Consider the following 12,843-nt stretch of genomic DNA (forward strand, 5'->3'; position numbering starts at 1 on the left):
AAAGAGTAGTTATCAACGGTTCATTGTCAAACTGGGAGGACCGTGTATATTTCTTGAGAGCCCACGAGGATCTGTCCTCGGTCCAGTACTATTTAATATTTTTATTCATGACTTGGATAATGCTTATAATAGTTGCAGATGACACCAAGCTGGGAGGAGATGCAAGCACTTTGGAGGAAAGGATTAGAATTCAAAATGACTTTCACAAATTGGAGAACTGGTCTGAAATCAACAAGATGAAATTCAACAAAGACAAGTGAAAAGTGCTTCACTGAGGAAGGAAAAATCAAATGCACATCTACAAAATGGAGAATAACTAGCTAGGCAGTAGTCTGATTAAAATAATTATAAATTATTTATTTATTTATTGCTGAAAATGATTTGGGTCTTACAATGGATCACAAATGGAATATGAGTCAACCATGTGATGCAGCTGCAAAAAAGGCTAATATTCTGGGATGTAAACAGGATTGTTGAATGGAAGACAAGATATGTAATTTTCCTGTTCTGCTTGGCACTGGTGAGGGCTCAGCTGGAGTACCGTGTCCAGTTCTGGATGCTATGCTTCAAGAAAGAGGAACAAATTGGAGTGTCCCAGAGGAGGACAGCAAAAATGATAAAAGGTTTAGAAAATATGACCTATGAGGAAAGATTAAAAAATATGGGCATGTATAGTCTTGAGAAAAGAAGCCTGAGGAGGGCCCTGATAACAGTCTTCACATATATTAAGGGGTGTTATAAAGAGGATGATGATCAGTAGTTCTCCATATTCACTGAAGTAATGGACTTAATTTGCAGCAAGGGTTTAGGAAAAACCTTCTAACACTAAGGATAGGTAAGCATTGGAATAGGCTTCCATGGGAGGTTGTGAAACCTGTCAGTGGAGGGTTTTAAGAATGTTAGCAAAACACATATCAGGGATGGTGTGCATTTACTTGGTCCTGCCTCAGCACTGGGGTCTGGCCTTGATAGGGTTGCCTGGTGTCCAGTTTTTGACAGGTAAGTCCGGTTTTAAGGGGACCCATACAGGCTCTGGTCAGAAGTATTGACTGGACACCAAAAGTCCAGTCACTGCATATCTGTCGTGCCCCCGATCCCACCAGCCCAAGACTCCTTTAGCCCCCAAGTGCTGGCCCCAGAGCCAAAGAGGGGCAGAGCTGGACTCAGCCACTAGTCCCCTCCCAGCGGGGCTGGGGAGGACACTTCTCCTGTACAGGGCCTGGTCAGACATACCTCCAGGAACCTCCCACAGCTGCAGGAAGCTCCCTGAGAACTCTTTGCCTCGAGCTGCTGCTGGCCAGAGCAGGAGAACCACGGTCCCCGTCAGCCTCCCTCTTCTCTTTATGGTGAGTGAGCCTTTGGGTGGGGATGCCTGGTTTTGAAACATTGGAGAGTTGGCAACCCTAGGCCTGGATGAAACCTCAACGTCCCTTCCAGCCCTCCAGCTCCAGGAGCCTGAAGTCAGAGACCCAGGAGTGGCACTGGCCCCGGCCTCGGTTAGAACAGCTGCTGTGGTTGAGACCTAAGCCTGCACTGCCACGGCCAGTCAAGTCAGGGGGCAGCCAGCTTGTCGGGGGCGCCTGACTGGCCTGTACTGGGAGCGGAGACTGGGCCGCAGTTTCCCCAGCTGGACGTGGGGTAATGACAGCGCTCTCCCACGCAGCCTAGAATGTTAACCGGGGAGAGTCTGTACAGCAAGTGGGGCCGGGCCCAGCCGCGGCCCCTTTCCACGGAGAGCAGCCGCAGGGGCCAGGGCTCCGCGCAGCAAAGCGCGGCTGGTCCCGGCTGCCCGCGGATTGCAGTTCCCGCCTCAGCAGCAGCCCGGCGCCGCGCGGGGCGCAATGCCCTGGGCAGGCGGAGCCCGAGCCTGGCCAGGACGGGGGCGCTTTGCGGGCGGCTCCTTCCTGGCTGGCAGCCCCGGAGGCTGCTCCTCTGCAGGCGCCTGTTGCTCTGCCCCGGGGCGCGCTCCCTGCCCGGGCTCCTCTGCTGTTCCCGGGGCGCTCGGCGCTTCCCCTCCCTGCCCCGGGCGCTTCTCCTCTCGCCCTGCGCGGGTGAAGCGGAGCCAGCGGAGCAGAGCGAAGCGCGTCTCCCTGTCAGGCCGGGTTTCTGCTCCTTCGCCGCTGCCCGCTGCCGCGACAGGAGCCGGTAAGAGAGCTAGTCCCTGGCGGGGGGGAGCCGGGGGGTGAAGCTCTTTGGTGCTGACTGGGCACCTCTGAACCTACAATGAGGATCTGTCGCTACTAGGGAATCCCCCGGGCTGTTCCCAGGCCGGGCTGGCCAAAACCACCCCAACTTCTTCAGCGAGTCGGTAGCCAGAGCTAGCCCGTCCTTCAGCCCCCGCGCCCTCGCCGGGAAGGCGGAACTCTCCTGTCCCCGCCAAGCGAAGGATGCGCAGAAGGAGGGTCGCTCGCTGCGGAGCAGAGGGTCCCTGTGCCGAGGTCCCCTGTGCGAGCCAGACACGCGGAGGTGTATTCGCCTGTAGAATCAGCGATGTGCTAGCCTCCAGTTGAGACAATATGTTACTCACAGTAAGCAAGGTTTTCACTGTATGTGAGCCAGGGGAATCCCCCCCGCCCCATCTCACCGTCAGTTTCCTGACTGCTCATTCAGTAATTTCGCAGGCACAGATTATTCATTTTTTCTGCTTTTAAATGTTTGTCTGCCACTTACATGATCGTTTACCTACATATATACTATGATACACTATTGAACAGCTGATAGCTCTGAGACCTCATTGTGACCATCTTTGCTGATCCTTGGCACCAAAGAAATGTCACCGAATCAAACTGGCTTACAGAAGGGCTAGTTCAGGGGTGGGCAAACTTTTTGGCCCGAGGGCCACATCTGGGTATGGAAATCGTATGGCGGACCATGAATACTCACAAAATTGGGGGTTGTGGTGTGGGCTGCGGCTGGGGGTGCGGGCTCTGAGGTGGGGCTGGGAATGAGGGGTTGGGGGTGCAGGAGGATGCTCCGGGCTGGGACCGAGGGGTTCAGAGGGTGGGCGTCCAGGCTTTTGGCAGAGCTTACCTCAAGCAGCTCCCAGAAGCAGCAGCATGGCGCCCCTCCGGCTTCAACAGAGGCACAGCCAGGCGGCTCTGTGCGCTGCCCCGTCCACTGGAGCTTGGGGTGGGGGCAGTGTGTGAAGCCCCCTGACTGCCCCTACATGTAGAAGCTGGAGAGGGGAACGACATGCTGTTGCTTCTGGGAGCCGCGTGGAGTTGGGCAAGTCCTGGACCCCACTCCCCAGCAGGAGCTTGAGGGCCGAATTAAAACACCTGGAGGGCCGGATGCGACCCCGGGGCCGTAGTTTGCCCACCCCTGGGCTAGTTTAATCAGGCCAGCTAATGCCATGCAACAAGGAATATAACATACCCCAGGACTCCGGTATGTTATATTCTCCTTAAAACCGTTGTAACGGCAACAGGAATGATCGCTTACTAAGAAATTTGGATTGCAGGTCCTTTATTCACCAATTCTGAAATGCTAACATTCTTGACTGCATATTATCCATTGGGCAGTGAATCGGTGTTGATAAAGAGATTTAAACTCCCTTGCCTCTTCTAGTGTTCCCTGCAAGTCAGCAGTTCACATAGAACCGCTGAGCATTCTTCCCTCTTCAGTCTTTAAAGTCTCATTTCAGCAAAATGCTCACGAGTATGCATAATTTTAAGCATATTTTTAAATGCTTTGCTGGATTGAGGCCTAATATAAAGTAATGAGAATTGGTTTTTCCTAGTTTCACCTGGAAACCTGTCATTCCCTGTTACTAACATGTCACTTAGCCTGGTGAGTTTTCCTGTATTCTTCAGATACACCTCTACCTCGATATAACGTGGTCCTCAGGAGACAAAAAATCTCACCGTGTTATAGGTGAGACCGCATTATATCAAACTTGCTTTGGCCTGCCGTTCCTTATTCCCTGATCGCCCCCTTCAGAGACCCCCGTCCCTAATCACCTCCAGGACCCCACCCCCTACCCAACTCCCCTGCTCCCTGTCCCCTGTCCATGCCCTCCACCCCCTGACAGGCACTCACCGGCAGCGGCGGGAAGCGGAGCAGCCCGGCCCCAGCCCGCTCCACTCCGCCACCTCCCAGCCGCAGCGCTCCGCTTCCCGCCGCTGGTGAGTGCGGGGAGGTTGGGGAAAGGACGCCCCCCGCACGCACCGGCGGCGGGAAGCGGAGCGACGCGGCCACAGCCCGCTCTACTCTGTCATCTCCGCTTTCCGCCGCAGGTGAGTGCGGGGAGGTTGGGGAAGTGGCAGAGTGGAGCAGGCTGGGGACGGGCTGCTCTGCTGCTGCTGGTGAGTGCGGGGGGGGGGGATCCCATCCCCCAAGCCCTCTCCCCCGAGCAACACAGCTGGGGCCAGGGCGAGGGAAGCGGAGCGGGCTGCTCCCGGCCCCCCGCTAATCCCCAGGGCCACTCTGGGACTGCGGGGCCCCCAAAAGTGCTCCCCACAGCTCCTGCCTCCCAGGCGCTGAGGGAGGGAGCCCCTGACCACCCCCCAAGACCCTCTGCCCTTTATCCAACCCCTCGGCCCCAGCACCCTTAACATGCTGCTCAGAGCAGCGTGTCAGAGCTTTACCACTTTGTATGCGAAAATGTTATATCAGGGTAGAGGTGTATCGGACCTTATGTTTTATTGACAGGAAACATTCCCTTGGTTTGTTCTAGTACCGTTTTTAAAAATAGTTTTTCATTCCTTTCTGAACATCACAACTTCTTCCTCTTTTTTGAAAGAATCTCTTTTTATAAGACAAATTTCAGCGGAAACAATTCCCTCCCACATTTTTCCTGATCGTGACATGAAGATGGTGGCAGATAATGTGGCTCAGGAGATTAAATCTCCCAATTTGCTAGCATGAGTGGGAGAAACCCAAGAGAAAAAAATCAAATCTAGCAAGCTGAAATTAAGAGTGTGTGTCTTGCCTATGAGTAGCAACTATTAGTCACAAGTCCAGATATTATGAAGTATTTTGCATACCACTCTGTACCTTAACCTCCCTGAACACTCTTCTGCCTGTTTCAAAGAATAGTTTGAATCAAGAGTGGAAACTCTTAAAATATGCTGCTAAGAAGGAAAAAACAACAACAGCATCAACAAAACTGTGCTACTAAAGGATGAGAAAGTGAGGTTTAAATAGAGTAGATATTAAATGGTGCTCCTGAGTCTATATCAGAAGTTCCACTCATCATGCTGGTGTGATCTGCCAAAAAAAGAATAGTATTTAAGAACCATAAATTATCAGATTTCAGTTTCAAACCTTAGGTAGCTGTGCACATTTTCACTACCTTTTTCAAAGGCGGTCTATGATTTTTGTATCTCACCTGGTTAGGATGCCTGCCTCTAGAAAAAAAAAGTTCGGCTAGAAGATATGCAACCCGATATAAACTCAAAGAATTAAACAACAAACAAACCTTGCATTAGTTTTTATGCATAATCCCTGAGTCTTTATATTCTATTCAGGATAGGGTATGGAACCTTATTATTCATGTGACTTTTGTTTTTTAGCTCAGTACTTGGTCCTGCTAGTGAAGGCAGGGGGCTGGACTCAATGACCTTTCAGGGTCCCTTCCAGTTCTATGAGACAGGTATATCTCCATTTTTTGGGGGGAGGGATAGCTCAATTGTTTGGCCTGCTAAACCCAGGGTTGTGAGTTCAATCCTTGAGGGGGCCATTTAGGGATCTGGGGCAAAAATCTGTCTGGGGATTGGTCCTGCTTTGAGCAGGGGGTTGGACTAGATGACCTCCTGAGGTCCCGTCCAACTCTGATATTCTATGATTCTATGACCAGTAGCTCAGGAGCTGAAGAAGTCACAATAGCCCAGCTGCTGTGGAGATGAATTTGGGCTAGGTATTGTCCTATGGAAATAGGTTTTGCCTTCTTTACATTAGTAACTGGAATATTTTAAAAGAAAATAAGCTCATGCTGTCCTCCTGAAGAAGAATCCAGTCTAGGCAGTAGGTAATACTGGCTCTCAAAGGTTGGAAAATTAACTTATTTCTTCTTTGTAGGTATGTGTCTGAGGCAGGCGGGGGAGAGGGAAGGGAAGGGACAGGGAGGAGACAGTGAATCTTCAATGGATCAGAGAGAGCAAGTGAAAGAGGGGGAGAACAATTACATCTATTTGTATTATTATTTTATTTTTAAAAAGTGCTATTTTAATGATGCAAGAGCTTGCAGTTTTAATTCAAAATTGTGTATAGTTGTAAATCTCAATGGCAAGCTTTACAACAAGCTTATGCTAAAATTGCAAAAGGTTTAGTTAAAATACCCCCAAACAAACCTGAAATCAGAAATCTGCTTCTCTCAGAGCTGTCCACAGAGTCCTAAATTATACCATATTCATTGGATGTGTGGCACATATGTCACAAATTCAGGCATATGTGTACATGTGGCTTAGGGAGAGGGACTGGGTAAAGTTGCCTCACCTGGCTGTAGAGGTATGTATTAGTTGGTCTTAGTTTATTATTCTGAGTACACATAATGTTTACATTAATAAAGCACAACAGTACAGTATTAGAACCGATCCTATTATTAGGTGCTGTGCTGACTACCCTGTGTTGTCCCACTGAAGAGTCTCCACTTCAGTCTTATTTACTAATGTTTTACTCTTGCTTTTACTGGTATAAATGTCAATACATGATGAAAAGCAGTGACTCATGCCTCCTCTGCCCTCAAGTAGTGCATAAGGCAGTTAAAATAATGTATACTTCTATCTAAGTGGCATGTTAAAATCTAATATGAAGAAAATTGAAGACAGCTGGCATGCTTCCTGGTTTGCCAACAGATTTTTGTATTTTTAGCTATAACTACAGATGCCTTCAGACTGTGGGCTTGATCTTATGTTAATTGAAGTCATTCGCAAAATTTCCATTGACTTTAATGGTCCAATCCTGCAAACACCGTAGTCATGATGGAAAGCCCTAGCGCCCAATAATTAAGGTTTGCAAGATCAGGTCTTTAGTTTGATTGCGTCTATAGCTAGAATGAGCAGCATTTTATAATGTACAGTACTTAATCAAATATGAGTCAAAAAGAAATGATATAGAACATCTAACATGAAATATAAATAGTGGAAGGAAAAACAACCATTCTCTCCAACTGATATGAACCTTGCCAGTAAAACTCCTGGATTATGACCTTATACATGTAAATACGCTTTGATGATAAAAAAATTTCTGGTGGAAATCCCATCTTCACTACACATTTGTTATATTACTCATGAACTTAGTTTTAGACAAATTTGTTGTATATGTGATGGATCATGTATATTTGTTTTTCTTCCAAAACTCTGTCAGTTAAACGAAGAACACTTCCCTTTTTTCCAGAGAAGAAGCTACAAGTAAGTCAAGAAAATGGCTTTTGAAAGTCTGATTATTCCATTTTTAATGTTCCTCAGCAAAGCTACAACTGGTAAGCATAAATCAGTTTGACAGTAAGACATGGCATAATTTAGTGAATATTTGGTATACTGTAGCTGGGTGAATTTTTTTTGAATGAATAGTTTATTTGCTGAAAAATGCAGTTTTGGGTCACTATTTGTGACTTTGGGTCAAAGTTGGCAGATAGTTTGGGGCAACACAATTTTTTTTTTAATTGAAAATGTCTAAATGTTTCATTTAAAAAATGTCAAAATGAAACATTGCAACTTTTTGTTTTGAAAAGACATTTCATTTAGAAATTTAGTTAAAGAAACAAAGGGTAACAAATACTTGAAAACAAAATGAAATGAAAAAAAAAAGGTGTTTGTTTCAGTCAAAGAAAACATTTTGTTCAACTCAAAGTGAAGTTTTGTTGGATTTTCATTTCAGCAAGAAAAACTGAAGAATTTTCATTTTGGGTTGATTGGTTTGGCCACTGAACTGAAAAAAATCGGTTATTTGCTCAGTTCTAGTGAGTAATGCATAATGCAATGACATTCTGCTCTTTCGCTTGTTGCAGTACTGGAATCTACAGTACATACCAGGAATTAAGTAGAACAATGGATAGTTATTCTAATTAAGTTAGTAATGGGTCTGAACCAAACCCTAGACCAAACACTTCCAATGTCTGATAAAGTTCAGATCCAGTTCCAGACTTTGCCATTTAGATAGACCCATCTTTAAATAGAAAAATTGTGAAAGGAGAGGAAGAAAGATTCTGCCACCCTTCCTCACTAAAAGTAGTACCTTACGTCCTGATCCAAAGTAGTTACTGTCAACAGAACAATTCCAATTGACTGAATGGGCTTTGGATCCTGGCCTTGCTCTGTAATTAGCCCCACTGAAATCAAGTAAGTAAGGTACTATCCCACCTGAATAAGGATTGCAGAATTGGGCTGTGACAGAGAACTGGGAACCAACAGCTGAGCCAGCACTCTGATCACTTGAACACCAATTAAATCCATCACCCCCAGGCTGGACCTGACTGTGCCTAATTAGTGGATTAGAATGGGCTGAGGAGGACTAAAAAGGTAATTAACCCGTTAACACAGAGGGTGGAAGAAGGAAGATGCTGTGGAGGGGCAAGTTAGTGGGACCAGAACCAAAAAGGGTCTATGGATGGAGAGATTTCTTCTCTCTACTTGGCAGAGGAGAAATTGATGCTGTGAATGATGTAGTCAGTAAAGGGGGGAGAGCAATGTAAAAAATTATAGGGTGGTGGTTAACAATAGAAAGTCTCTGAATGACCTGTGGAGAAAGAGTAGAAGACAGGAGCAGGACCATGCTCTATCACGGAGGCCCTTACAGATGTTTCCTGAAGTCCATGGGAAAAACTGCCACTTTCCTGTAGGCATGAGAAGTTTTGCCTGAGTAAGGGCAGAATAAAGGCTTGAAAACTGGGTCCTCAGGTTGGGATAAATATTGATTTCCTGATATGGCCACACTCTTCAGCAGCTATTAGGTCTGCTGAAAGAAAATCTGTTTAGAAAGAAACCGGATAGACAGCAAGTGCCATTAGAATCAGTCCAGTCTCATTATCTGAAAACAGTGTTTTGCTTCCTAACCATTCTTTTTTCTGCGAAGAAGAGCTGTGCCCCTTGCGTCGCTCCATTGATGTACTTGAAGGGGAATATTTTTTCCTTTGCTTCCCTGGATCAATCCGAGATAATCTTCGCAGTAAAACATACACAGTGACCTGGTTCAAAGAAAATGAAGGAAAGATTAATTTGATCCAAGAAACACACAGACTTGTTTTAAATGGGAGATTTCTGGAGTTTTGGCCAGCTGAACTCAGTGACCTGGGGAATTACACATACATACTCAGGTGGGTACACATGCCCAGTGGATTATGTAGAGTCTTTGCAACTGTATAAAAATAGGACCTGATCCTCTACTATCAGAACCTTGTGTTGTTATTAGGACTTATGCAAAGGGGTACAAAAAGCTAAATTTACCCAAGTAGTATCATGTTACATTCATGTGCACAACTCTAAATAACTACACAGAGTGCAAGGCAGTGAAGAATTGAGCTCATAAAGTTTACAATTAATTGTAGGTAGACAGAATCTCTAAACATTTAAGCAAACCTTTTGTTAAAGAAGACTGGTGGTTTTTTTGTTCCTCCTAGACATGACATATTATCTATGCTTAAAAACTGATTAATAACATATTTCTTTCAAATCATATGGAGAGGTTTACTTGCGTTGAGTAAGTAACTGACTGTGTGTGAGTGTTCCCGTTGAAATCAATGGGACTAATTGTATGTTAAAGTAATACACAAGACGAGTAAGAATGGCATAATTAGGCTCTGGCTTTTATACAGAACTTTACATCATTGGAAGTATTAAAAGCACAAATGGAATGGTTATATTTGATTTCTAGCTGAGTATGCTCTTTCACCTCAGAATAGCTTTTACAAAGCAGTGACTCAAATGGAGCTGTAAGACTAGTGCACTCTGAGTTGTGATATTGTTCAGGAGGGCAGGAAGAAAGTGTGGTTTAACAATGGTTAAATCCAGTTTTGAAAAGGTGAAGATGCTTCTATTATAACTGACTTATACTGAAACTGCAGTACGTTTCAAGACAAAGGCTAAAAGAATAATTCCTTTCTCATAGTGTATTATGTAAGCAACGGTTTGTGCTTTTATTACCGGAAAATTTTAAAGGTCCTTTCCTGTTTATAAAATACAGGGTAGGTGTGACTGCAGTTATATAGTGCTGAAAAATACAAAACTCAGTTCTCCAGTAATAAAAAGGGCTAGTATTTCATGGACTACAACTTTTTATTAGACTTAATTTATCAACAGCCTCCATTATTTTTTGAAATGTCCAAAAATTGTAATTAGTTTAGAATATGATTTTATTTTATTTTTAAATTAAATTTATTTAAATATTAACTTAAAAATTATAGGAATGATTTTCAGAATTTTTGATATCAAAATGGTTATCAATTAAAATGTTGATTAAAAGTATTGAAAGTTCATTATAGAAAAAAGTCATTTTTGGTAGAAAATTTGCAACTGGCTTTACTGGACAATGTACTAAAAGAAATAGGTGAAATTGATTGAATTGTTTGTTCATGTTATGTTCTTTACTCAGCTCTTTTGACTTGGAAGAAAAATAGAGGTTCCTTAGGTAAAGCAGCAATGCACCAGTGAAACATTTTCACAACAAATCACAGTGTTCTGATGGGAAAACCAAACAAACAATAAAAACAAAATCAAACAAACCAAGCCCCCCCCCCAATAAATGAAATGACTGCAGATTTGTTTATTGAGTCAATTTAACAGTTTAGCACAGAGTTGACCACAGTTAGCCCCATTTCTTGTCATGAAGGCTCCTGCTACATTTGACACGTGGAGTTGGCTGACAATCTTTGCCACACATCTGTGTTGTTTGTATGGTTTTGTGCAGCACATATCTTAAATTCCTGTGGTTACTGGAAATCAGGTCAAATAAGCTCTTCCATAGTAGTGACCTTGTAAATAGGTAAATTGTAAGTAACTGAAAAAAAAATTAGAGGTGGAAGTCAGTGACAAGCAAATGACTCTTTAAGGCTCTGATCCTGCAAAGACTTGTGCATGTATTTAGCTTTATGCATGTATGGCCCTGTTGAATTCAATGTGACCAGGGCCAGCTCCAGGCACCAGCCCTCCAAGCATGTGCTTGGGGTGGCACCTGGAGAGGGGCGGCGCTCATCCGGGGAGAGCGGGGCTGCGCTCATCCGGGGAGAGCGGGGCCGCGGCCGGGCTCGCCGCCCTCCTCCCGGCGCTCTGGCGAGAGCGGGGCCCCGGCCAAGCTCGCCGCCCTCCCCCTGGCGCTCCGGCCGCCAGGGAGAGAGGAGCCGCGGCGGGCTCGCTGCCCTCCCCCGGCGCTCCGGCCAGCCAGGGAGAGCAGGGCCGCAGCGGGCTCGCCGCCCTCCCCCGGCACTCTGGCTGGTCAGGGAGAGCGGGGCTGTGGCCGGGCTCGGCGCCCTCCCCTGCCGCGCTCCCCGCCGGGGGGGGGGGCGGAGGACGGCGGGAGGCTTTTTTGCCTGGGGCGGCAAAAAAGCCAGAACCGGCCCTGAATGGGACTATACCCATGCTTGAAGCTGAACACATGCTTACATGCTTTGGGAACAGAACACTCAGCACTCAACTGTAAAGTGGTAATACTACATCAAAATCTGACCTTGATAGTGAAATGGCCGAGGGGTGATTTGTAATCTAATATGTATTCAGTATTTTTTTTTTTTTGTAAAATCTTAATTGCTACTTTATGAATTTTCACTCTCCAATGGGCTTTGCTGAGCCAGGCTACCTGTTTTGAGTTTTAGCCAAATAGTGATTTTTTGTAATACCATATTCCCCACAAAGGACAACCAAAGAACTAAAGTGAAAGCCAAGACAGAAAGATAAAACCTCATAGAGTGTAAGAGACAAGGATGTCTCTTACTGCATGTTGACTAAAATCTTATGTGGCAGACTGGATTGGAGATGCTCCAAGCCAAATTCATACCTAGTGTAAGGCTCATCTTCTGTAGAGTTACACCTGTTTACACCAGGTCTGAATTTGGCCCAACATATTCAGTGAACTAACTAGTATTAAAAGAAATGTGGGTTCAGTTCCTCATTCTACCATAGGCTTCCCATGTGATTTTGGGCAAGTCAGTTGTTTGTCCATCTCTATTCCCCATCTGCAAATTCTAGATGATAATACTTGCCTACCTCACAGGGGTGTTGTAAGGATACATCTATTATTAATTCTCAGGTGGTGCTCAGACAAAGGTCACGTTGAGCATATAAATATATAGGTTAACTGTTCCTGCTTTCTTAGTTTTCCCTCTTGTGATACACTACTAATTTTTAGACTGTGCCAAGCCAGTTTTTTTGGATTGGTTTACTCTGACCCCACATACATTTATTAATCAGAACATGAGGTCAACGTTTAATCCACTACCTTCTTCTGAAATGACTGTTATATATATCATATATTTGAAAACAGTACCAGTGGGTATTTCCTCTAACAGAACTATCTCCAACTCAGTCCAGACTAGATAAAACAAAAGTAGCTTATTATTTATTTTAGGATTCAACAGAGAAATTATATATAAAATAAAGGATGTTTAACATTAACAGAGTTGTTGAGGGTCATATAGAAGGCTGATAAAACTACAAAACCTATTTGGTACACTAGAATTGGGAAAACGTTAACGTATTGGGGAACATTTAATTGAGTAAAAACTGAATTTGCTTTGATGGTTTTCATGACTCTTTTTATTGCAAATATTTTTATTTGTGATTTTTTTTTTGTTAGCAAGTATGTTAACATAAAACAAAAGTCTGTGAGTATTCTTGCAAATCAAGCTACTTGTTTAGATGCCTTAATGTGTAATTGAGAGCTGTACTTTTTTTGAAATGTTGATTATTGGCTTTC

General features: G+C 44.8%; 1 protein-coding gene across 3 annotated transcripts in view; it reads left to right on the forward strand.

Annotated features, from left to right (window-relative positions):
• The first annotated feature begins 1,257 nt into the window (after positions 1-1,257).
• Positions 1,258-12,843, forward strand: part of IL18R1 (interleukin 18 receptor 1) — a 36,541-nt gene continuing 24,955 nt past the window's right edge. Inside the window, exons 1-3 of one of the 3 annotated variants that reach the window (XM_054016536.1) lie at positions 1,258-1,346; positions 7,336-7,420; positions 9,013-9,253. In XM_054016536.1, coding sequence (XP_053872511.1) covers positions 7,363-7,420; positions 9,013-9,253 — 299 coding nt within the window. In that variant the 5' untranslated portion in view covers positions 1,258-1,346; positions 7,336-7,362. Of the gene's footprint in view, positions 1,347-1,928; positions 2,146-7,335; positions 7,421-9,012; positions 9,254-12,843 lie in introns of those variants that run through there. The other 2 variants (XM_054016535.1, XM_054016537.1) reach the window with 2 other exon arrangements.

The sequence above is a fragment of the Malaclemys terrapin genome, chromosome 1 (genome assembly GCF_027887155.1).
Source record: "Malaclemys terrapin pileata isolate rMalTer1 chromosome 1, rMalTer1.hap1, whole genome shotgun sequence".
Lineage (NCBI taxonomy): Eukaryota > Metazoa > Chordata > Testudines > Emydidae > Malaclemys > Malaclemys terrapin.